At 37.6% G+C, this 25,000-nt stretch overlaps 4 protein-coding genes, 1 long non-coding RNA gene and 1 pseudogene across 5 annotated transcripts in view; 3 read left to right on the forward strand and 3 right to left on the reverse strand.

Annotated features, from left to right (window-relative positions):
* Positions 1 to 177, forward strand: part of LOC122335687 — a 10,880-nt pseudogene extending 10,703 nt beyond the window's left edge.
* Positions 178 to 1,285: 1,108 nt separating this feature from the next.
* On the forward strand, positions 1,286 to 6,494 carry LOC122335676 (ras-related protein Rab-8A-like). The gene is made up of 8 exons (XM_043233527.1): positions 1,286 to 1,473; positions 2,478 to 2,538; positions 2,813 to 2,873; positions 3,260 to 3,337; positions 3,828 to 3,917; positions 4,136 to 4,204; positions 4,288 to 4,338; positions 5,145 to 6,494. The coding sequence occupies exons 1-8, from the start codon at positions 1,350 to 1,352 to the stop codon at positions 5,235 to 5,237; spliced, it is 627 nt and encodes a 208-aa protein (XP_043089462.1). The 5' UTR covers positions 1,286 to 1,349; the 3' UTR covers positions 5,238 to 6,494.
* Positions 6,495 to 8,080: 1,586 nt separating this feature from the next.
* On the reverse strand, positions 8,081 to 14,740 carry LOC122335672 (calcium and integrin-binding family member 3-like). The gene is made up of 6 exons (XM_043233524.1): positions 14,213 to 14,740; positions 13,460 to 13,494; positions 13,092 to 13,203; positions 10,525 to 10,672; positions 9,137 to 9,332; positions 8,081 to 8,218 (listed from the first exon to the last, which is right to left on the reverse strand). Exons 1-6 carry the CDS (start codon positions 14,261 to 14,263, stop codon positions 8,197 to 8,199), a joined length of 564 nt encoding a protein of 187 aa, XP_043089459.1. The 5' UTR covers positions 14,264 to 14,740; the 3' UTR covers positions 8,081 to 8,196.
* LOC122335677 lies at positions 13,108 to 16,363 on the forward strand. Its single transcript, XR_006248993.1, has 3 exons — positions 13,108 to 13,244; positions 13,487 to 13,596; positions 16,228 to 16,363. It is a non-coding gene; the product is annotated as an uncharacterized LOC122335677 (long non-coding RNA).
* Positions 16,228 to 20,051, reverse strand: LOC122335673 (anti-dorsalizing morphogenic protein). Its single transcript, XM_043233525.1, has 4 exons — positions 18,810 to 20,051; positions 17,703 to 18,052; positions 17,401 to 17,596; positions 16,228 to 16,676 (listed from the first exon to the last, which is right to left on the reverse strand). Exons 1-4 carry the CDS (start codon positions 19,087 to 19,089, stop codon positions 16,249 to 16,251), a joined length of 1,254 nt encoding a protein of 417 aa, XP_043089460.1. The 5' UTR covers positions 19,090 to 20,051; the 3' UTR covers positions 16,228 to 16,248.
* A 97-nt stretch (positions 20,052 to 20,148) lies between these two features.
* Positions 20,149 to 25,000, reverse strand: part of pnhd (pinhead) — a 5,628-nt gene continuing 776 nt past the window's right edge. The window contains exons 2-7 of the mRNA XM_043233526.1: positions 24,683 to 24,778; positions 24,389 to 24,528; positions 23,731 to 24,004; positions 23,460 to 23,641; positions 22,362 to 22,420; positions 20,149 to 20,734 (exon numbers count right to left, since the gene is read on the reverse strand). Coding sequence (XP_043089461.1) covers positions 20,584 to 20,734; positions 22,362 to 22,420; positions 23,460 to 23,641; positions 23,731 to 24,004; positions 24,389 to 24,528; positions 24,683 to 24,778 — 902 coding nt within the window. The 3' untranslated portion in view covers positions 20,149 to 20,583. The remainder of the gene's footprint in view (positions 20,735 to 22,361; positions 22,421 to 23,459; positions 23,642 to 23,730; positions 24,005 to 24,388; positions 24,529 to 24,682; positions 24,779 to 25,000) is intronic.

The raw sequence follows: 25,000 nt of genomic DNA on the forward strand, positions 1-25,000 counted from the left end.
AACCCATGAAGAACATTCCAGAGTTCCCCATCCATTCCAGCAGTGCTTTATGTTTAGCTTTTCATGTCTTGTATGCTGTAAGTTATGTTATTTCCATCCATCATTTTCTGTATTTTGGTTAGCAATCTTTCGATTATTTCCTAATGCACCTACTAGTCCATTAAATAATAAATAATGTCTTCTTGTTGCCATTTTTCCCCATTTAAATACAACTTCCGTCACCATCTGTGGCGTAATAACAAAATATGCTGTTCCTGGTTACGTTTTTGATCTTAAAAAGTATGACCATCACTGCATGTAAGAATTCAGAGAGAATTCGTATCTGTCTTGGCGCTGTTTTATTTATTTCTTTTGAATGAACACGGCGGACGATATGCTTAAAACAGTAGAAATGCAGCAGCAAAAAACGGTCAAAAAGCAATAAGTACAGCACATTTTAGTAGAGATGTATGGAAATGCGTTAAAAGAAAGCTGAAGGCGTTATGTATTATAACACAGATTTCTTTACACTATTTTCGCATTAGGAAGTTTTTAGTTTGTCATTTATGGATATTATTTTTACCCTTGATGCTGCAAAGGGCTATTTTCACTGTGGTTTGATGTTTTTTTTTACATTTTTTTAAACTAAATAAATGTTTACTTATTTGCACACCACACCGTGTATGAGAATTAGTGTTATTATTACTTAAATCGATTAATTAAAGTTTAATTGCAGAAATGTCAAAGGAAAGGCATGGAATTATATCTTTAAGATGATAAAGCCTATTTTAGGACCAAATGTGTTTTATTTTTTTTGCATTTTTTCCTAATTCTCGTGAATATTCCACTTGATATTCTCTTCATTGTATTGCAAAATAAGTAAATAATAATATTAATAGCTTATACATATTATACAGGCCCGAAGCCAAGCCTCACGAAGGAATTTGACCGGCACACACGCTAATTAATAATGACCTTGAGGCACAGACTTGCGTCAGTAATTGCTGTGAAGGTATGAGGTCTTGTTTTAGTTCAGGAAGCACGGTTTACGAATCCCACTACGGCGAAGGACGAGCCTATGAATATTAATCGCGTACGCTGACGTGCGACGTGGCCGTACGTCAGCTCACGCCGGAACGAACCCTACTATGACCAGAGCCGTTGAGAATCACAAGGGGGCGTGCCTAATGAATATTAATGACGCTGCGTGCCCGCGCGTTCCAGGAAGGTTACGGGGCATGTCGGTTTGACCTCATTAATATTTATTTACGCAGCCTTCGCCATAGTATGATTGGTCAGTTCCTCGCTGCTTTTGCGGATTCTGCGCTGTCTGCTAAAGTACCGGGCGGGATTTCCGCAATACGTTCAGTATGGCGAAGACCTACGATTATTTGTTTAAACTGCTGTTAATCGGGGATTCCGGCGTCGGGAAGACCTGTGTGCTCTTCAGATTCTCGGAGGATGCCTTTAACTCGACGTTTATTTCGACGATAGGTATTTATGTCTGTTTTACGCTCGGGTTGTTTATGAAACGTCAGGCTGTGCTAACGGCTAAGCTAATAGACTCGTAACTGTCTGTTAGCCCTTCTTGGCTTATTGTGCTTTGTTTTGCTTCTTTGACAGTTTTGTTGGCGTTTTGTAGTTTGATTAATTCTTTCGCGCGGTGATTTGGTGTCTGTTTGATAAACGTTTGTACCGGTTAGCATCTAGCTGTTTTGACAGACTCGGATACTAAAGTGAAAGATTTGCTTTTGTTTACCGACTTTTAAAGTCAAGACTCAACATGTCACTGATATGATAATATGCATGTTCTTCTTCATTTAAATAGTTTTACATAAAGCTGTTACTGTGATGGTAGCACAGTTATGCTAATATCAGATTGTAATGCCACTGTACCTTGATGTAGTTCAGTTTGAGGATTACTATATATATATATATATATATATATATATATATATATATATATATATATATATATATATAAATATATATATAAATATATATATATATATATATATATATATATATATATATATATATATATATATATATATATATATATATAAATTATAAATTTTTTATATATATAATATATATATATATATATATAAATTTATACAATTTTTTATATATATATATATATATATATATATATATATATATATATATATAAATTTTATATTTTTATATATATATATATATATATAAATTTATAAATTTTTATATATATATATATATATATATATATATATATATATATATATATATATATATATATATATATATATAAAATGATTTTTTATATATAATACTATTGATTATTATTATACATTTTTTTTCTCCATATAGGATGCGTTCATATGCATACTATGGACATCTATTTGCCTTTTATGTATACAAATAATGTGGTGTTGTAAGTGGACGCGTTTAAAAGAGACACTGTACTGTACTGTTTTTCAGCCTATGACAGTTACGCAGTTACGTATTTTCTCTTTCAGGTATCGATTTCAAGATCAGGACAATAGAACTAGATGGCAAGAAGATAAAGTTACAGATATGGTGAGTTTCTAGCTGCCTTTTCCTTCTAGTGTCCCTCTCAACTCTAGTTGAACATTAGCGGTTGGCTGGAATGACATCGGTGGTAGTTTTCTTGAGGGTTTTCTAAAGGAGCTGTTGCATGACTATCGAAACCGCGACGGTTGAATTTCTCCTTTACATAGCAGCGCGTGTTAGTGGTTGACTTTTGCCTTCGTTCTAGTAAAGAAGAGGTCGCCTTCCACTTTAAATGCGTTTCAGCCTTAGTCGCCACACTGATGTTGTTTGATATTTACAGGGACACGGCAGGACAGGAGCGATTCCGAACAATCACAACGGCGTATTACAGAGGAGCAATGGTAAGATGACGCTAAAGTATATACATTACTGTGCCTTTTATAATAAGCTCCAGTTCTGTATCGCCTTCATGTTGGGTTTTGGTTCTTGCGACTTCTTAGTAGTTGCATTAGACCAACTCAGTGTGATTACTTCCCAAAATATCAGCTTTTTTCCCCTACCTTGTCAGATGTGGTGTTTCTGGTCAAAATACTTATAAACTGATTGATTGTAGGCCTGTGCTTTAAAAAAAATGTGATGAGGAGGGTTTCTGGCGCATGAAACTCTTTAAAAGTTTTTGGATTTAGAGAAATGATTTTAAGCACAGCACGGGTTAAGAGTAGCAACGCTTCTCTTTGTAATTGCTGTTTTGTGAACACTTGAGATTCATCTTGTGCTCTGATCTCAGGGTATCATGCTGGTTTATGATATTACTAATGAGAAATCATTTGACAACATCAAAAACTGGATCCGAAACATAGAGGAGGTGAGTGTTTCATGCTTAATATACATAATAAACAGGTCTGCATTTTATTTTTTTTTATGCAATAAAAGATTACGATAAAAATAATGACATAAAAAGTAACTGTAGCACAAACGGTGATGCATGGGTTCGATTCTTATGGGAATGCATGGACTGATAAAATGTACCGTTTAAATGCACATGCATAAAAATGTAAATGCATGCTTGTAAATGTAAATATTTTGCCTGTTTATTTTTTACATATTGAAATGGACATATTTAGCCATCGCATCTCACCGCTTTTTGGCATTTTAGCATTTTCCGGCGTAAAGGTTGAACTTTTAATACTTTAAAACTGAACTTTAAATGTCCAGTAAATAATATGTTAGCGTTATGCAAACTCTTGTTGTTGTCTAAACCATCAATGCGGAGCTTTAGCTAACTAATAGTCCATTTTGGGAAAAAAAATAATGCTTGGATGTTCAGTTCATGTTCTTGTATGTTTTCAACCCAGCATGCATCAGCGGATGTAGAAAAAATGATTTTGGGGAACAAGTGTGACATCAATGAGAAGAGGCAGGTGTCTAAAGATAGAGGCGAGAAGGTGAGCAAGCCATGTTTCTTTCCATTCTTTTATACCCCTTTTCTTTCCCAAATAATATTATTTAACTTTCATTATATAAGACTCTAACAGCAATGATGCCACCTTCCACAAGACTGGGTTTAGATATTATCTACCTGCATCACGGCTGCACAGTCTGTAATCATCCAGAGACATCATACTTGTGTTTTATATAATGGGATCTGTCTGTACTTGTTTAGCTGGCGTTGGAAAGCACGGCGTCAAGTTCATGGAGACGCAGCGCGAAGGCTAACATCAACGTTGAGAACGTAAGATTTGTTTCCTAATCATATCTGCATCGGATTGAGCTTTTAAAGAGCTGATATGACGATGTTTTCTGCTCTACTCGCAGGCATTCTTGACGCTTGCCAGAGACATAAAAGCAAAGATGGACACGAAATTGGTGAGAATTTGCCTTTCTGTGCTTTAGCTTCGTGTAAAAAATGGATTTAGATGATTGGAAGTTGGGGGACTCTTTACAATAAAGTTTCTTTTGTCACCTTAGTTAACTGCATTTGTTAAAACGAACTGTCAGAGAACAATACTACTACACTATTTGTTAATTTCAGCTGTTTCGGCCTACAGTAATGCATTTTTAAGATCAAAAGTTGTATGTTAACATTAAATTAACAGTTCTTTTAACAATGGTTCATAACTGCTGCAAAAATGCCATTTAAAATTTTGCTAACACTTTGCTTAAAGGCTCGATAGCATTTTTATAGCCTTGAAATGCAGTTTAAATTTTCGCAAATAAGTTAAAATGCATTATAATGTTTGCAGATTCCTTTTTTTCAATGCATTTTCTTAAATTGTTATAAAAGTTCAAATGCATTTTATATATTCCAAGATACATGTTTAAATAGGTTGTTGTTTGCCTTTTTTGTATGCATAATATTTTCTAAAGTTGCAACAATGAATAGATACCATGTCTAATTATTGATAATATCATACAATGCATTAGGAGGCTCAATTAATGCATTAAAAATACTTGTCAATCAATCAATTAATCAATCATTTTTATTTATATAGCGCTTTTAACAACACAGGTTGCATCAAAGCACTCGTACTTAATTATTATTAAGTACAATTTACTTTTGAAGGAAAAAAAATAATCCAATATCCCACTCTCTCGCGTGCTTGCGTTGCAGTAATCCAGCGAGAGCGATTCTGATGAGGTTCGTTTTTTTTTTTTTTTCTTTGCTCACTCAGGAGGGGAACAATCCTCAGAGCAGCAATCACGGAGTGAAAATTACCACTGAACAGCAGAAAAAGAGCAGCTTCTTTCGCTGTGTGCTACTGTGAAGACCAAGGCCTTACTGTCCGCCGCCCGTGGGCTGGACACGACTGGACTACGCTCTCCCTCTTAGCACTCCTCCTCCTCCTCCTTCCTCTTTTATCCCCCCTCTCCTTCTCTGTCGCGCTCTTCTTCCAGCCCCAGGGCAGTCGGAGCTCCTGGCTCCTCTTCTCTTCTTCCATTGACAGATTAGCGATGCCGCTTCCTCTCGCTCACGACCCTTCCCCGACGAAACCGCGGTGGGGGAGCATCGGTTCTACAAGTCAAGGTGAAGAACTGGCTCGGAAACACGCACCTAAAGAAGATCCCACGTCTTTGTTTCAATCGCTCGTCTTGAGCGCACAACTGCCAAAATTGATCCATTCCTTCGCGGCGACCCGGAAGCAGCCGATCTGATATTGAGCCGTTTTGAGAGTTACGTGGGATTTTTATTTTTTTTTTCTCTATCATTCCGTTTTATTTTCGGCATTCTTCGACAATCACATGACCTTATTGCAAGTAGAGGAATATTATAACCCCCTTTCTTTTATTTAAAAAAAATATATATATTTCTCTGTTTTTGTCCCCGGTTTTATTTTTCAGACCTGTTGCGCAAAAGTGTTGCATTCGCAGACTAGCTGCAGTCAGATGATCCAGCTTTTTTTTTTTTCATTACATTTGCCGCCTCGTTAAAACTAACCTCCTTTTTTTTTTTTTTTTTTTAACACGCACACAAAGCTATTTCCAAATAGTTCAGTTTTTTATGCAGTAGCGCTAGCTTTCGTTTTAACATTCCTTCGAATAAATCCAGAACTCAGGTCTTGCTTTATGACGACCTGACGCGTTCAAAGCGTTCTTTGATTTAAAAACGCTTGGATTGAATCGACTAGAATCAAGCGAAACTGACACGCGGCCCTTGATAGGAAGCGGAAATCCCGAGTTTGTAGTATTAACAGACACGCGTAACCAAAAGCAATGAGAAAGGGTGACTTTGTGACCTGAAAAGCAGAGCTACGCTTGAGCAAGCGCCTCCCGTATACAGAAGTCCATGCACTTTATCAGTATCTTTTGTGTTGTGTGTAGTTTGTGCCAAGTGATAGTTTTGCATCGTAAAAAAAGAGGCGTTTTTACATGGTTACGTGGAGTGTGACCTGCCGAATTCGTGTTCGTTTTGAGCCGTTTTCTACCGATCGGAAGCCAAAGCTGGTTTCATGCATTGGCTGCCATTGGTCCAGTTCGAATAAACGGCCTTCAATCGGTTCATATTTCTCGTGTGTTTGCGAACGGACCGCACGTGTAGCATCTGAATTGCAGTCGTGCACGGTGTGTAAAAACAAACAGATTTGGTTCATGTGACTAGGCTTAGCCGACCGGAATACAGTAATCCACCATTCCTGAAGTACTGAACAGAGAGATGTCGTAAGCACGCGCTTATAATTGATGCAAGAAATGCAAAGCCAGAGAGTACTGCCCTCCTGAAGCGAACAGCAGCTGGATGTGCGTTTTTGTATTTTTCTTGTGCTCAAATGCACGACTATTGTGAAACGAAATGCGTCGGTTGGTGCAGTCGTGTTCACCAGCAACAGGTCGGGAAACCTTACCCGTAAAATCTCGAGTGGGGGGAGAGAAAAAAAAAACCTAAGAACACATCCAGGTTAAATTTCACCCCAAAAAAACAGCATTTCGTTGTTTTTTCACGACGAACGTGTTTCCACGAATGGAATTTGATTCTCGTTACCGCACCATGATTTCGCATATCGGACGCGCGTGTATCGTACCAGCTTACGAAAAAATTACGCGATTGAATTAATTATTTACGATGAGAATTCAGGACGCAAGAATGCTCTGCATAGATTTCGTTCGCTCGGAGCGGCGTGAGCCAAACAGCGTTTTAAAAGGCTAAGAAGAAGCACAGTGTTGGGCAGACGTTGGTGAGATTCTCTTCTTGCCGCCTAAAGACGGCCACTTTCCTTCTCTTTCACTTGAAACGACTTCCTGTTTGCGCCTTGTTCTCTTTCCACCTCGAGGAGATGCCGCTTTCGGGTCGATGCGTCTTCACCAGCATCCGCAGCATCTCTCTTCTCTCCCTGTCCAATAACGTCCCCAACTTGCCGTTTGTCTTAATAACTAATACTTGATCTTTCATTTTGGATCTATGCATCATGAAGGTGATACTGTTGACCTCCTGTATGTTTTGTGTGTGTGTGTGTGTGTGTGTGTGTGTGTGTGTTGTTTTCTGTAGATGTCCTGTACGTTGAAGCGTTGGTCTGGTCGTCTTTTCTGAGCTTTAGAGGACAGTCTGCCGTTTAAAACATGTTAATGGACCTCGAATCTGGCCTTAGGGTGTTTTTAAGTGATAAAATAAAATGCAAAAGCTATAACAGACAGCTGGCAAGAATTTGATTTGATTTGCAAACAAACCAAGTGGAAAAGAGCATCAGCAAACAGGTACCGCTTTCTGTCTTAAAGCAGCGATCGTCGCGCCTGTCCATCTCAGTTTAGTTCGTCTTTCTCGTATTTCTTGATTTTTTTTTTTTTTTTTCGTCATCCATATCATTTACAGATTCTTTTTATATGACCATGTTTTCATTTTGTCGATTTGTGAGGTAACCGGGGAGATCAGTAAATTGCATTTTGGTATAAAAAAAAAAAGAGAGAGAAACAATTGTAAATAACTCTAAAAGAGGTCTACTTAAATTGTACTGTACTTTCTAAAAACGTTGGAAAAAAAACTGATCTACAGTTTTTGTAGATATCTGTACTTTTGATTTATTAAAATAAGATTCTTTTAAGAGATGGAGTCGTGCGTGTTTAATATTGACGGATGAATCGGTTTCTGAAAAAAAGTACATTACTGTTGTATTTAGGTTTTAAGAAGCATATTTTCACACATTAATAGTGGATATAAATTCATCTGTAACGGGTGCCTTGTTTATTTTCCGACTTCTGAATCTGCAGTGAAAGATCTTCCATCCTCTTCTGAGTTCTTCAGATCCTGATGTGGAAGGTGCTAGAAGAGAGAAGGGTTGAAAACATAACCAGCCAGCTCAAAATCTAAATCCTCCGTATAAAGCTGATCGGAAAATCTTCATAAAGAAACCGTTCCAAACAGATATGTGAACGTTTGAAGTAGAAAAACTGAAATTGGATTTCCTGCAAAACGTATTTCAATCATCTTCGTTTTATTTGCAGCTTCTGAGATGCTTTGTTGTTATACATCTTTATTTCATTCTAATTCATTTACAAATACGTGATTTAAGCAAGGACGGTGATTTTAAAATAGTTAAAAATGCACTCTCATAAAAGTAAAAATTGAATGTCGGTCTTTAAAGGAAAACAAATTAATGGCATAGAAGCTGAAACTAGATTTTTATGTGGTGTTAAACCAGAATGTTAAAATGTTTAATAAAAGCCTTGGTAATAAACTGAAATTTGTTTAACTAAAGCACTAAAATTGCTAAGTGGAAATAAGTAATGAAAATAATAATAATATAATAATAAAAAAGTAAAATAAATAATAAAATAATGCAGATTTGAAAGGACAAATGTTTTAGTATCACTGAGGTATTAAATTTTTTTAATTTAGCTTTTATTTTATAATTACATTTTCTGTTTTATATATATATATATATATATATATATATATATATATATATATAATTTTTTTTTTATATAGTATTTGTTTTTTTAAATACATTAAATTAAACAACTGTTGCCTTGGCAACTAGCTGAAATAAACCTTTTATTGAAGTTAAGTTTTATTATTTCATTTAACAAATTAATTTAACAAATCCAAACCCAACAACGGATGAAGCGATTCTATATTAAACGAAATCGAAGCATCGTTCCCTTAGTTTTCCTTCCCAAGCGTTTTCGCCGAACCCCCGTAAAGCTCTCTATCTCCGTGTAGACTCAAAAGGCATCGTACCTGAGGAAGTCGGGCGCTCTCACTATCATGTGCTGGAAATCCTCCAGAGACAGACGGCCGTCGTTGTCCAGGTCGGCTTCGTCGATCACCTTCTCGCACACCATCCTCACCTCGTCCTCGGTCAGCTCGTTGCGCGTCAGTTTATTTAAGGTTTTCTCCAGATCCGATTTACAGATGAAGTCGTCGTTGTTGAAGTCTGGAGGGAAGATTTTATTTGTCACACATACGATTTGCACAGATGAATTATTAAATCTGCAGGGTTTCGGATTTGGTTTAAACTACCGATAAAGAATAAAGCGTTTAATGCGGCTTTTAAAAAGCACCAATAATGCGGAAAATCATTTGGATAAAGAATAAAGAAATGCTGCAAATAATATTGCATTTATCGCTAATAGTTTGCACATTTCACAATGCATAGCCAAAATGTTTTTTTATTTATTTATTAACCTATTATACTATTTTAATAATACATTTTTGTTACTATTTATTTGTCTGACTTTTAGAATATAATTTTAAAAGATATATATATATTTTTTTTAGTACATTCGACTTATTTTATATGATAATCCACCACAAGTGATCAATCCTTCAGTGTCCGAATAAGACGAATAATTTCAGCCGCCTCTCGTTGAAATCGTTGTTCTCTGTTGTTAGAGAGCGTTATCATTTACCCCGTGTTAATGTTGCATGAGAACAGAGTTTTTTTCTGATGACAGAAGCGGATCAGATTCTCTGACATCTTCTGTTCTGTTGTTTAATTAGATGCTGCATGCTTTTCTTAGGTGGTTCCCTCTATAATGAACGCGTGAATTATTGATATTCATATGTCAGTTAAGGCTCTGCAGGTTCACAGGAACAGAAGACCGAAGTCGGGTCATAGTATCAAATGGTGTCGTGTCAGAACAAACTGATAACCTCGTGTACCTTACAGGCGTTAATCAAAACATTTGTGTACATTTAAAGTAATTAAAATAAAAAAAATTGGAAAGGCATTACATTTAGGGAAAATAAAAATTTAATTAAAATTAACCTTAATAGTAGGCCTAATACTGATAAAATAAATAAATAAAACGACAAAAAAGACTAAATATAGAAGTATTTAAATAATAGTAATTAATATCGGTTCTTTCAAGTAGAAAATCAGTTTAGGCGATTATTTTTATAAGCACACTTATTTTTAACAGTTGCTCAATAAAGAAAAAATAAATATATGATGAACTTGGGTTCGGGTTTTCATCAAAAATGAAATAAAAATAATCATTTCTTAATGAATTAGTTGCATCCATCTTTGGCTTACTAACCTTGGGTGGGTGTTCGTTCCAAATGAAGTAACTCTAGCTAAGCCCGCGAAGGGTTAATCGTTTTCACGTAGTTCGTTTAAAACTGACCGTAGATTTTAAAAGCATAATATGCCTTCAGGTCCCGCGGCGCCATTTCACTCAGCACCGAAAACATGTCCAGAAAGTCGTCCAAAGTCATGTTTCCTTCTCCATCTTCTGAGAAAACCTCAGCAATCCTCTGCCTGAAAGGGTTGTCCTACGTAAAACACAGCATTTTCCTCTTCAATAAAATCCTCCGAAATAATACAGACCACAAACTGGTGGCTCTGATTCGTGCGATTTCGTAAAATCCCATTGCTTCAGTTACGGTTAGTTTAAGGGGCGGGGTTTGACATGGACTTTGTTCTAGAAGTTGTGTTTTCAATTTGCTCCGTAGTTCGCAATTTGCTCATGAACCAATTTTTATGCTCTTTTTGATGGTTGTGTATGTAAATCGTTCTAAAATTGTCTTTACCTGCTCGAGTCTTTAGAAAGCTGCGTGCGCAATAAAGAGCTGCTTCGTTGTTGAAAATGCCTAAAGATATTTAAAAGTTTGGTTTCTTACGCTGGATTTGGGTAAAAATCCACCTCAATCAAACGTTTTTTGCTCTTTTTGTTTTCTGTGGAATACATTAGGGTTAACCATAACCCTAATCCTAACCTGACCTGACCTGACCTGACCTAACCTAACCTAACCTAACCTGACCTGACCTGACCTAACCCAACCCTAACCTTAACCTAACACTAACCTGACCTTAACCTAACCTAACCTAACACTAACCTGACCTTAACCTAACCTAACCCTAACCTAACACTAACCTAACCCTAACCTAACCTTTAACCTAACACTAACTAACCTAACCTAACCTTAACCTAACACTAACCCTAACCTAACCTAACCTAACCTACCCTTAACCTTAACCTAACACTAACCCTAACCAAACCTAACCTAACCTAACCTAACCTAACCTAACCTAACCTACCCTAACCTAACCTAACCTTAACCTAAACCTAACACTAACACTAACCTAACCTAACCCTAACCTTAACCTAACCCTAACCCTAACCTTAACCTAACACTAACCTAACCTAACCTAACCTTAACCTTAACCTAACACTAACCTAACCTAACCCTAACCAAACCTAACCTAACCTTAACCCTAAACTAAAACCCTAACCACGCTTCAGTGCGTGACTGAACCGCCCAAATTAATCAGACCAAACCCATGAAATTTTTTCACAACAAAATAACAAATTGCAACCAGTCCAAAAAAAATATATAGTCCAAAACTACCCCAAATGTATTTTGAGAGCCACTTTGACCCTAAGACTAAAGAAAATACGCTGCATTATTGCTAAAATGTTATTTCACCCTCATGTTGTTCCAAACCCATAAAAGCTTCGTTCATCTTCGGAACACGAATAATGAAACGTTAGCGTATTTCCCGCCCACTCGTTGGTCTTTTGGCATTGGTCTGAATGAAAATGCTAATTTATTCTTTGCCACCGGGTGCTGCCACTGGAGCGGCAAAGATAGCTGTTTCGGCTGTAAACGCAACTTTTATTTTAAAATGGAAATGAAACCAACCAGTTGATAGTTTCCACGCGACGTCACGTCCACCTGGAGGACGAAACGAAGCTCTGACGACTGACCGCCAGACTGACGCAGTTTTCATTAAGTAGTAGTAAAACGCAAATATTAAAAAGCGAGATACCTCATTGATGATGTATATTTTGTACAGGCAAGCAGGTGACCCACTAAGCGGATTTCGATCTTATTCAGGCCTCAGTCCTTATTCAGGACGCATCAGTAATGTATGTATTACTGAATGTGATATTTCTATATAACGGTTATTAATACATTAAGGCACTTTAAGTGTTTCTACAAAATTTGGTGTTTACTGATTAAAATAATAATGCAAGTTGGCAAAACTTGAACTTGTTTTATTGTTTTGAAAGGTGATCTAAATATTTGCATGAAACAGATGGAAAATTGACAAGCTTGTGCTGCAGATCTATGGATGTTTTTCCCGCCAGGTCTTCAAACCGGTCACATGACTGAAAACCTAGACCAATCACTACAGATTAGCAAAGGAACTGCATATTATAAGACAACGAAAGTGTTTTTTAACCTTGCATGCTGACGTGTTATTAGAGAAATAATATGAACCGTTCAAAACCCAAAATAGAGGCACGTTAAGATGACTGTGCCGCTGACAATGCCTCAAATTTCATCCAAAATAACTTAATTTGTGTTCCAAAGACGTGCCTTACTGGTTTGGAATGACATGAAGGCAAGCAATTTTTATTTCGGGGTGAACTATCCCTTTAAATTAGCCCTGTTTCGCGGAAAAACCGCGGACTTGGCAACACCGCGAGGGCTAGTGCCGCAGCCGAGAGACAACGCAACTGACTCGTTCAAACAAACATTATATTTTGGCGCGTGCTAACCTCGTGGTCGTATCATTTATTTAGAACATCATTTCATAAAACAGTTTTAGAGACAAACGCCAGGTTAAACTAAACCAAGCGCGCGGTTCCCCGAGTCAAGGGATCTGGTAACGCTTAACCTCACCAAGACTGCGGCCAATTAGTAGAAGCTTCATAATTGATGAGGAACAGGAGCGAGACGCTACCTTCAGCTCCGGCATGCTGCCAATCAGCTCGTAGGGCAAACGCACTTCCGGTTGGGTCGTGTAGTCCAGCGGCACGAGCTGCGGCGCTAAATCACGGTATCGATGAAAGAGCCTGAGCAAAGACGACAAACATTCAACCACGACATCTGTCACGTAAGTCTGTCATATGACATCTTCACACTGTTTATGCGAGCGATAGCTAGGTAACTTTTCAATTTCAGCCACATAAAACCAGCAAGTAGACTTTATTATTATTATTATTTTTTTAAGTGGTTGCAAACTACCTAATTTAGCTAAAAATAAAAATAATTAAAAAAAAACGCTTACCTTAAAACAATTTATTAATGCTTTTTTAATAGGTGTCTCACCTCAGAATTTCTTTTCTGGTGAAATAGGTGCAGTCCTACGAAAATGCAACGCAAAAACAGGCAAGGATTTACTAAGCAGCATTTCTGCTCCGGAAACTACCTTCTTGCAAATGCTTTACAATTACGAGATGAAAATGGTGCGCAAAGCATTCATCACATTCATAAATATAGCCTTTAACGTGACCATATGAACTTTTCTGACAATTTTAAAAGTGCATCTGTGTCATTTTTGCATAAATGTAATTTTTAAACGCATGCAGGTGGTGGTCAATGTTTTTTTTGTTTAAACAAAAGTAATGCTTTTATTTTGAAAGGACGCTTTAAATTGCTCTAAAGTGAAAGCGAAGACATTTAAAACGCGGTTTCTATTTAAAATAAACTGCTCTTTTAAACTTTCAAGTATCCTGAAAAGGCTCTGCAAAAATAAAAATATGAAGCAGCTTTAGCTGTTTTTAACATTAATAATAATCGTAAATGTGCAACAAATCAGCATATTAGAATGATTTCTGAAGGATCTGGAGTAATGATGCTGAAAATCATCACAGGAATTAAAAAAAAATAAAAATTTCAAATATATTGCAATACATATCAATATTATTTTAAATCGTAATAATATTGCGCTATTTTAATGTATTTTTATTTTAATGTAATTTTGTTTTAATGCATCAAATAAATGCATCCTCGGTGAGCACTTAATTTTTAACGTGAAATAGTTTTAAGAGACCCCCAACTTTTTCAAAAATGATGCCTGACCTGATATGCGTCCAGTTGCTGGGAGGTAAAGATGGTCTGCTTGTTGCCCATTCTCTCAGCTCCATGACAGACTGGCTGTGGACTGCAGCTGAATGCCAGCAGATGTTTCAGATATGAAATGCTGGCACAAAGGGCCGGAGGGAGACATGGCAGATCAGGTGTCGGCCGCCGCCAGGCCTTTAGTTCTCTGATAATGGCAGCATTTCATCATTTAGCTGCCATCAATGGCGGTATCTCCTGGACGTGAATGTGTCCTGTCGGTCAAGGGGAGAGCGGGGGAGACGTCCGAGTGTCAGATTACTGACCCCTTCGCTGGGAGCGTGCTGCTACGGTCAAATAATGTGCAGCGATATTCGTGCGTGCGTAATTATTGAGCGATATTTTGGGGATTTATATTGCAAGACCTTGGAGGAACAAACTGACTGCTAAAAAAAAATTAAAAAAGAGAAAAAAAACTATTTTCTTTCCGGGAACAATGCTACTATTAAAAGAGGAAAAACAAGCATTGTTTGGTCGAATGAAATTAGAATAAAGCGGAATGTAGAAACTCAGGATTTCTGTGACAAGTATTTTTTAAATAAAATTAAAATCTACTAACAAACATTTGACCATCACCTTGATTTAAAAAATAAATAAATAAATAAATAAATTGAAATTCTTACTAACACACACACACACACACAGATAAATATATATATTACATTTTAATTACATTTTTTTTTTAAGTAAGAGTTTTAAAAAAGATAATTTATAAAATAAAACATTCTGGAACAATTTATTTATTAAGGTTTTATGTTCTTAATACTCATTATTTTTGATCATTTTTAATTTTAGTATATATATGTGTGTGTGTATATATATATATATATGTGTGTATATATATATATATATATATATATATATATATATATATGTATGTATATATATATATATATATATATAATATTCTCAACTATTCTCATTATTCCTAATGATGACTCTTTTATTTATTTTTTTTTTTTTTTTTGAGGAGCAAAATGTGGCCCAGTCCCAGGTTTTTTTTTTAAAGTGCTTTGACTAGAGATCTCATGAAAAGCGGCTCGGTGTATTGTGTTCATATCGGCAAATGCATCTCAATTATGTCATTAAATATGCAAGCAGCGGAGCATCGGCGCACTATTGTGAGCTGAATTGGTGGCACAGAGGCTGAACGGTATCAGTTGATCTTGCAGCTGTTTACCTGCTGTTCCTTTACTTTCTCTCTGGACAACGGCTCATATCTCATACCTGTCAGCTGTTGCTTTTCTTGGCACTTTTCCTGCATGATCACGTGGGGAGACTCAGATCAGCCTAAAGTTTACCAGTATACATGTTATGTTTTTGTTTCGGATTGTTTTTTTTTCTGTCACCATCTTCTGGTGATGCTTGGATCTGCAGATCACAACGATTTGTTGATTAATGTGAGATGAGCTCATAAACGTGTGTATTTATATATATATATATATATATATATATATATATATATAAAAATACACACGTTTATGAGCTCAATATCATTTATGGCAAAAAACCTGAAAAACAGCTCTGTACATTTTTTTTTTTTTGTGTGTGTGTGTGTGTGTGTGTAAGATACAAAAAGGAGGAGAGAGGTTAAAGAGTAAAAGCCGAAAGGAAAAAAGAGAGGGAAAAAAGGGCTGGTGAAATGTTTTTGCAGTATAATTTACCTGGCAACAACCACAGAAAAAAAACACAACTCTACATCAGTTTGTGTAAGATGGACAAAAATAAATGGTAAAAGAGAAAGCACTGAAAATAAAAAAGGGGAAGGAAAAACAGGGAAAAAATCAAAAAGGGTCTTTTTTTGCTATATCTGGCAACGTGCACGGGAATAAAAAAAGCAACTCTATCCATCATTTTTGTGTAAGAATTTATTTAGACTTTATAATAGTTCACAACATGCAATATACAAATTTACAAGCGACCGACTCGAGCTCCTGCATATATTATAATTTGATATCTATTTACATATTTTACAGTCCAGTCCGGGTTTGTGGCGGTCAGTGACAGCCGCAGCTGCCGGCCACCATATCATCATACTGCTTCAGAACCACGTTCTCATCGTCGTCGAAGTACAGCAGGTTAATGCTGAAGAGCTTGTCCGGCACGCAGCAGGGCGTCTCGATGCCTTTGGTCAGTTTGAGGGCGTTGATGATGGACTGGACCGTGGCGTGGTTGGTGGGCCTCATGTTCTGACCCAGAGGAAACGGACAGGAGCCTTTGCAGTGGTAGGCGTTGTATCCGCGCGGGGACACGATCCACCCGGACCAGCCGATCTCCTCGAAGTCCACGTAGAGCGGCAGGCGCTGACACGGCATCTTTTCCCCGCTCTCGTCGTAGTCTATGGAGCGAGCGCTGCGACGAGCCGCTGCCGAGAGAGGCATGCTGGGAAACGGGAGGCTGGGTCTAGCGGGAGCATCCTCTGAACCTGAAGACGAAGACCTTAAGTTACCATCTGATCATCCTTGTGCAAGTGATACAATATAACAGTGTGTGTGTAAACAGTTTTTTAATAATTATAAAAATTATTCTGTGAAAAAAACCCCAATTATTAATAATATTAAATTATTGGATTATTTTCATCCTTGTTCGTTTTTTTAATATTTCATTTTAAGTTTAAGCATTTCTTTGTTTAATTACATTATTTTTAAACTATACATTCTTAGATATTGTAGATGTTATATTATTTTCAGTTAAATTAAGCATTTTTTCATTTAATTTATTTATTATAACATTATAATATTATTTATTTTTATTATTATTTTACAGTTTTTCTTCAAACATTTTGACTTATTTTTTAAATATTTAAATGGTTTTAATTTTAGCTAACTATATTATTCCTGCATCTATTATATTACAAGATTTTTTTTTTATTACTTTATATATATATATATATATATATATATATATATATATATATATATATATATATATATATATATATAAAATATTTAAAGTGTTTATTTTTTAATAATTTACTGTATTATTTTTTTAATACATTTTTTACATGTATTTTTTTTTTTAATCTGTTAGCTTCCTTTTATTGTTATGCCATTTTTGTTTCAGTGTTTCCACAGAAGATCTCAAACAGATCTTCTTCTCTGAAGAAACCTCAGGTCTACTCAAGCTAATAAGAGGCTTATATGCCATACCTTTCGGCATGACCTCCAGAGAAGCCGCCCGTCTCCCATCGTCGGTGAAGAGCACCAGCATGGGCTGCTTGCTGTGATGGTGGTCGCGGCCCGACGCGAACCTCACGGTCTTCAGGTCCATCTGAAGACCCGCCAGAGTCCTGACCGAGACCAGGAGCCCCAGATTACTGCCTTCGTCTGACATCCACGAGCGCACCTTTGAGATATTAATCATATTTATTATTGGGGAGAAATTGCACGGCCTAAAGTTCAAAGGCTCTAGGAAAACCTCTCCGACTTTGTGTGACTTTGTTCGTACTCACAGCTTGAGTGATGGTAAAAACCTCCCAGCCGCTGGAGTGGATCGGCACCAGTCTGGATGAGAGCAGCTTCTTCCCTTGCGAGACGTTCTTCCTGCCGCTCTCGAGAACCTGATAGACGCTGACCTGCGTTAAAAACACACCACTGCAGCGATTAACCCGGAGAAGGTCCTTTCGGCGGCGTGCCGTTTTCTCGGCAGACTGTAAACGCCGTACCTGACAGAAGTGGTGTCTGTTGAAGGCGAGCGACGCTTGCGGCCTGAGCTTGAAGAGGTGGAGCTCGGCTGTGAGGATCTTCTCGCTCTTGGCCACCGTGGACATGTTGAAGAGAAACTCGATTTGGTCGCTGTGCACTAACGAGAGAAGTCACAAGTGAGAATTGACACGATCACGCATACTTTATGCATATTCCACGCCATCCCCCGCCTCAATATCCGCGGCCGATGAATATGGGTCTTAATGAGCCATTCTCAAAACCTCACATTTATTTAATGCTTCGCTAAAACATATGATCACACTTCGTCTATACTCTCTTATGGTCAAACAATTCCATGTTTCACAGCACTAATAAAATGTGTTATACTAATAAAATTTTGTTTAAATATCTGATATATAAATATTGAGTATCAAGTTTCTCTGGATTTAAAAAAATATATTCAATCTTAATGAAACGGCTAAAAACTAAATTTCTATTAAAATCTGTTTGAATAAAAGAAAAATAATGCGAACATATACATATTAAAAAGGTTCTATAAAGCGGTTTTATTAGCTAAGCTAAAGCTAGCTATGTCAACAAAAATATAACATAACAAAAAGTATCTTGTTTCAGCTATAGTTTCCAAAGCGCCTTTATTATTGAAGGTGATGTACAAAAAAAAATACTAAATGTATACAACTGAAATTAAATACGCAAAAACGCTAAATCTAAACAAATAATTTTAGCCAACAATTGTGACCCTGTCGTAAAACCAAGCTGAAGTGATTTTTGGCTGTTTTGCTGTTTTCTTCGTCGGTCGTGAGTTAAAGAAGACCATCTACATAAAGAATAAATCGTAGTAAAAATCCAACTTCAAAGCGTTTTTAATATCGATACAGTAACGGGAATCTTACGTTTATCGAAGAAGCTCCGTACGGTGTTTCCCTCCAGGAGCGTCGGGTCTTTGGTGACCCCGTCCACATCCGCGATGGTGTTATACAGGTCCAGCATGTACTGAGGAGGCTGTTTGTGTCCCCGGGCCAGAGCCGCGGGGGGATCCTCCATCCCAAACACCTCCAAAAGCCTCCTGATGGCCTCCGAGCGCACCTCCTCGGACTCGCTTTCCAGGTGATTGGCGGGCGGTCTGCAGACGGCGAGGCCCATCACGGAGATCCAGATCGCGGAGGTCAGCATCTCGAGATGTTCTTTGGTCGCTGGAGCCGGAGCGAATGAAGCCCAGCCGGACCGCCGGGGCTTTATATGATGTTGGCCGAGTCAACGGCCGTAAAGAGCTGCCATTTAGTCGCAAATGTAAATCAACAATCAGCGAATGTAAAGCAAATCTAATGGCGGTGTTAACAAGGTGCGAACTGGACTGGTGGTCCTGCGGGGAGATCCTGAGAGGAAATTAGTGTTTATCTACGGCGCTGTGCTGTAAATAATCTCTCCATGCGTCGATTTAAGGAATAAAATGGTTAATTATTGTTTTTAAAAAATGTTTAATTGTATTGTTAGGTCTGGCGCGAGGTGGATTCGGCGCGAAGTGGGGTTTGGCGCGAAGTTTTCCCGCCGCGGGCGGTTGGCTTCCCTCAAAGCGGATCCATTAATCGAGACAAAGGGGGATAACGCGATACAGGAACAGTAATTATTTCGACAAACACCGCGAGGGGGTTCCAGCGTGCGTGTTAATGGCAGACACGGGAGATTTCGGCGGCGAGCGAATTAAAACGGCCTCGTTTCCTCGCGCCGCGGTCTCGCGCGTTAACGAGAACATGAATTTGAATAAATGGAAATCAAGGGATAGTTAATGCGGGCGCGAGAGACTTCGCTGCGTGGTTCGGACCGGTTTAATTCCTTATCTGTAATCGATTGTTTTCATTAGGGGCTCATTAAAGTGTTGATCCGGGGATTTCTTAATACTAATGGACCGCTTAATGGATGGCGTGAGCTCTTGTTATAGCGTCAATGCCGAGAGAAACCGATGTCGCATGGCATCTTTTTAATCGAAAAGAGCTGTTGTCTGATTTGGTCGACATCTTCCAATCTCCCCGTTAGATGCATAATTAAATTGTATACCCTCAAACGCTGTCTGTGTACCGTCACAAATCACAAACCACTGCAACGAAGCCTTTGATCTGTGCGTTTGAACAATATAAACGCGATAGTTTGACCGTCTATTTAATGCGGGTTTATACATTTATATTGCTAAAATGATTTATTCGGGATTGCGGGATGTTTCTTGTACATTGCGTATTAAATGTAAATATTAGCTTGTACGTTGCATATAATTAGACCTATATATTGTCTCTTTAAATACGTTGCATATCGCAATGCACAAGTTAGTCTAATGCATGCATTTATAATTCTAATTATGCAGGTTTCCTATTATACTCATGTATTTCGTAGGCTGTTTTGCATACGCGACACCTCTTTGTCCTTTGCGTTTCCCGCTAACGCTTTAATTATTGGTTGATTTGTAACGTGATTGAAAACTGAGAAATGATTTGCATGTGCAGTTTCTTCTGCTGTTTTGTGCAGATTTGCCGCTTAGTCCAAAGGCAACTTTCTGGCATAGATTTTATTTACAAAATACTTTTTACATAATTTACATATATTACATAACGGCGAATGATCCGCGAGAGGAACTCGTCTGTAGTTGCTAAGGTCGTCCGGTAGAAGACGCCGCGGTTAAGCCTGGCACAGACAGGAAGTGATGGCCAGGACGGTGCGGATGTGCTCGTGCTGGCTGAGGAAAGTGTGGCTTTCGTAGTCTTGAGGAACACAAGCGTTGCTCTGTCCTTCGGCCCACAGCAGACATTCACCGAGATCGGACGCGCTCCTGCGGAAAGACACGCGTGTTCCTTAACGTCCAAACAAACGCACTCGAATCGGGTTTAAATGGGCTCTGAATCGCTAAAATGAGCAAATGCGTGATTTGCTTAAAACGCTTAAATTAGATTAAATGATAGCCTGGTTCTATAAATTACAGGCGAATACAAAATCACGTGTTTTGGCATCTTACTAATAAAACAGAGATATATTAACTAACTAGATCTGTTTCAGCCTTCTCTTTTACTCTCTATATATGCTGAGATATAATTTTAATATATATCTTATATCATTTTAATAATAACATCTATTTAGCTATCTTATATAATTCTAAATTATAAATAAATATAAATATAGAATTTATAATTAGCCTATCTAATCTATTATATCTATATCTATCTATATCTATCTATCTATCTCTGTCTATCTATCTCTATCTTTATCTATCTATATTTATCTATCTCTGTCTATCTATCTATCTATCTATCGATCTCTATCTATCTCTATCTTTATCTATCTCTGTCTATCTATCTCTATCTTTCTATCTCTATCAATCTGTCTATCTATCTCTGTCTGTCTGTCTATCTCTATCTTTATCTATCTGTCTGTCTATCTATCTATCTCTATCTTTATCTCTATCTATCTATCTATCTATCTATCTATCTATCTATCATTAAAAGTTAATTGAACACAAATACATGATAAAAATGCTTAAATTAGATTAAATAATAGCCTTATTTTTGTCCGTCTGCCTATTTATTCATTAGCATTGTTTACAGATGTTTGTTTAAATAGAAACCTCATTCAGTGAGACTTTTATTTCAGGACAGAAACAACTCCAACATTGAGGTTAAATGCAGCGGGAAACATCTGAAGCGGATCAAAAAAAAGTTCACTTAAAATAAGAAGGTATTGTTTTACTATAAATCCTATTTACATTTATATGCACCACCAGTTAAAAGTTATAATGTGTAAAAATACCTGTTTTCTTTGAGTGTATTTTAGAAAGCATTTTTTTTCTGTCATGATCCTTCAGAAATCATTCTAATATGCTGATCAAAAATATTTCTGATTATCATCAATGTTGAAAACAGTTGCTCTGCTTAATATCTTTTGCGTCCTTGTTGTTGAATGCCATCCAAAGTATGGAGTAAGATAAAAAAAAAAAAAGCTTTTGTTCAGCAAGAACAAATTAAATGGATTAAAAGTGACAGAAAAGACACTAAAAAGTCTATTAAATTTTCTATTCACTGTTTCCAGAAAATATAAAGCATCGATACTAATGAGAACCATTATTAATAATTCAGCACCAATATTAACTAAGCAGCAACTAACGATGCTGAAAATACAGCTTTGGCTATAATATATTCACACACATATCTCTTTTTGATTACAATAATGTGTTTTTTTACTGTACTTTTCATCATATGAATGCATGCTTGGCGAGCAACGTTTAGAATTTAAATAAAAACATTTGACCCTTCTAACGACGCCTTAGAAAACACGCATATAATGAACTAAAATGAAATAGTTTCCGCTTTGGATTGCAGACCGGGCCGATGTGTCGAAGCTAGCAGGGTTGTGTTTTAGTGGTGCGTTTGCTTAGCTGTGTGTGAAGTCAGATGCGCGGCGTGTACCTGAGAAGACAGCGGCTCCCCGAGGTGCAGCTTCCCAAACATCTGCCGACATCTATTTCCTGTAAGAACATTAGCAACACAAGAGAGAGAAGCCATCAGTTCACCACCTGCTGATAATGCGGGACGGCCTCTTAACATGCTAAGTGCTTTGATTTGGCACCTGCAGGGACCATTTGTGGCCTCCTCGCACCTTTTGAGAGAGCGGCGACAGACGGAGAACATCCGACACGGATGCCTTCAATAAGCACACCGGATCAAAATGCATTACGCTTCATCTAACTTAGGATCTGTTTCATTTAATGCGTATTAGAAACCGATTTTCAGTGCCTTTTTTTAGCATGAAACGCTATAAAAACAAATACTTTAAAGGTGCGCTGCCTGGAATACGACGCAATGGAAAAACATCACCGATTAGATGACATAAAATATAAAGAATCACTTTTTTCATGCCGTTTTGCTTCCGAAATCATGCAATCGGGACCATTTGGAACATGCGCTCTAGGCAAGCATGCAATGCATTCGTGAGGCGCTCTAATGGTTTTTCAAGCGCTAAGTAGTGGTTTAGTGCGCAACGTCTTCATGCATATTCACAGGCGCTGTCTAATTATGGTAATGCGAACTGGAAATGGACCAGGAAAATGATCTTTAAGTCTAACAAATGAAGAGAACTAGCATGGATCACACGGAAATGTCTAATTTCCTCTCTGAGCAGCAGCATTTCCCGGCGTGAGATCGTTCGCTTCTTCATCGGATGACTGAATTGCATTTCGGTATGCGTTCGACCTTTCCCGAACCTCCAGTCCAGGCTTCTAACTAACCTGCCGACCACGATTGCATCATGAATTTCGTTTACAGCCAATGTCTAAAATGCTACTCTCACTGTAAACATCAACAGCGGCCATTATTACATTGTGCTTGTTTTTAGTGAGAAAAATAAAAAAAATCATGGCTGAAGCGTCCAAATCCGACGAGCGAATATATTGTTTAGAATGAAAAAACTAATAAAATACAATAAATATTTCAAAACCTCGGGCAACTATATAAAAAAGGGTATATATTAGTTAACTGATTTTTTGCAGTTCATACAGGTTTACTCACCCTCAGACTTTCTGCTTTGACTCCGTCGTCGTTGTACGTGATCTCGTAGTGATACTCTACGTACGGGATTCGGTAACATCCCTCCATTAGTTTGCACTGGGCCACCGTTTGGATCAGCTCTACTTTGTTTGGAGTTTCAATGAAGGTGGAATCAAACTTAGTCGGCACGCACGAAAAACCCTCTGTAGGCGAAACCGATGATGAGTATCCTACATATCCTACAAGCTGCGGGATTGATTATTGGGGGACGCTGATTGTAGTCTTTTCTTACCCGGTGCCCCTTTGGATCCGACGCATTTGCCCGCGTCTACGACAGTCTCGTACGGAGTCTCAGAGTAGAACGTCTTCAGCGACGGCGCCCGGACACACTGGCTCGTTTTGGCCTCGCAGTGGCAGTCCTCGATGACCTCGACCTCCCGCAGACCTTCGTACAGCATCACGCGGTCCACTCGAACCCCGGCCGGCTCACAGGTGGAGCTCAGGCCGCAGGACGGGGAGCCGGCGAAGGAGTCTGACGCTCCCGAGGACTGATCCAGACGCCTCATCTGTAATGATCATGGGCAGAAATATTAAGACGTGGGCTAGGTAATAACTCATTACTGTAGATGCTCACACTGATTTTGTATAAATATATAATGTGTAATTTATTTTTATGATTTTTTCTTTTTTTTTATTATGATTTATAAAAACATGTTATGCATATTTTACGTATTGACAACTAGGCCCAACATATAACATTATTATAATTATTTTATTAAATAATAATTAATTAATGTTAAATCGCATCATCTTTTTCTCTACATTTGAAAAACATTAATAGAATAGATGTTTTTGCGTATTTGAATCTAAACCTAATAATTTTTATATTTTTTATATTTTTCATTTTGAGAAATATCGCCGTCTTGTGGTCAGTCGTAGAATCGCTTTACCTTTTTGTGTCTCAGGAATTCGAGCATTGAGGAGTACTTGGAGGCTCTTAGCCCCGCCTCCAGCGATGCCGAGCGCACCGATTGGCCACAGTGCGTCCTGCACACGCCCACATCAACATTCACAGGGCTGCCAGAAATATCTGTTACATAAAAATAAAGGTAAGAAATTAAGAGACAGATACGGTCATCAAATCATCAGGATTTGTCGAGACAGTAATATCACGAATCATTTCTGTTGCGCTTCATTCAGCATTCAAAGTGTTTCTATTTTTACGTCAAATCATTAAATCAAACCTTTGCCGATGTAGATGATGTGACTTTGGCGTCTGCAGCAGGCTCTCTCTGTGAACAGGTTTCTGGATTCTGTGTTTTTACCTAAAACAGCTGTGACTAAATGGCAAAAAATAAGCTGTATTAGTTAAATATTGTCATAATAACCCGTAGATATGGGAGAAGGCAATAATGAGCAAATTATTCTGGTTGATATGATAAGATTGCATGTGTGATAACAAAAATGTAGTGCTAAAATAAATGTAGAAATAAAATAAATGTATATATATTCGTTTCATGCTTATTTTATTTCAGCTAGTTGTCAAGCTAACTGCATTTAAG

The sequence above is a fragment of the Puntigrus tetrazona genome, unplaced genomic scaffold, assembly GCF_018831695.1.
Source record: "Puntigrus tetrazona isolate hp1 unplaced genomic scaffold, ASM1883169v1 S000000846, whole genome shotgun sequence".
Taxonomy (NCBI): Eukaryota; Metazoa; Chordata; class Actinopteri; order Cypriniformes; family Cyprinidae; genus Puntigrus; species Puntigrus tetrazona.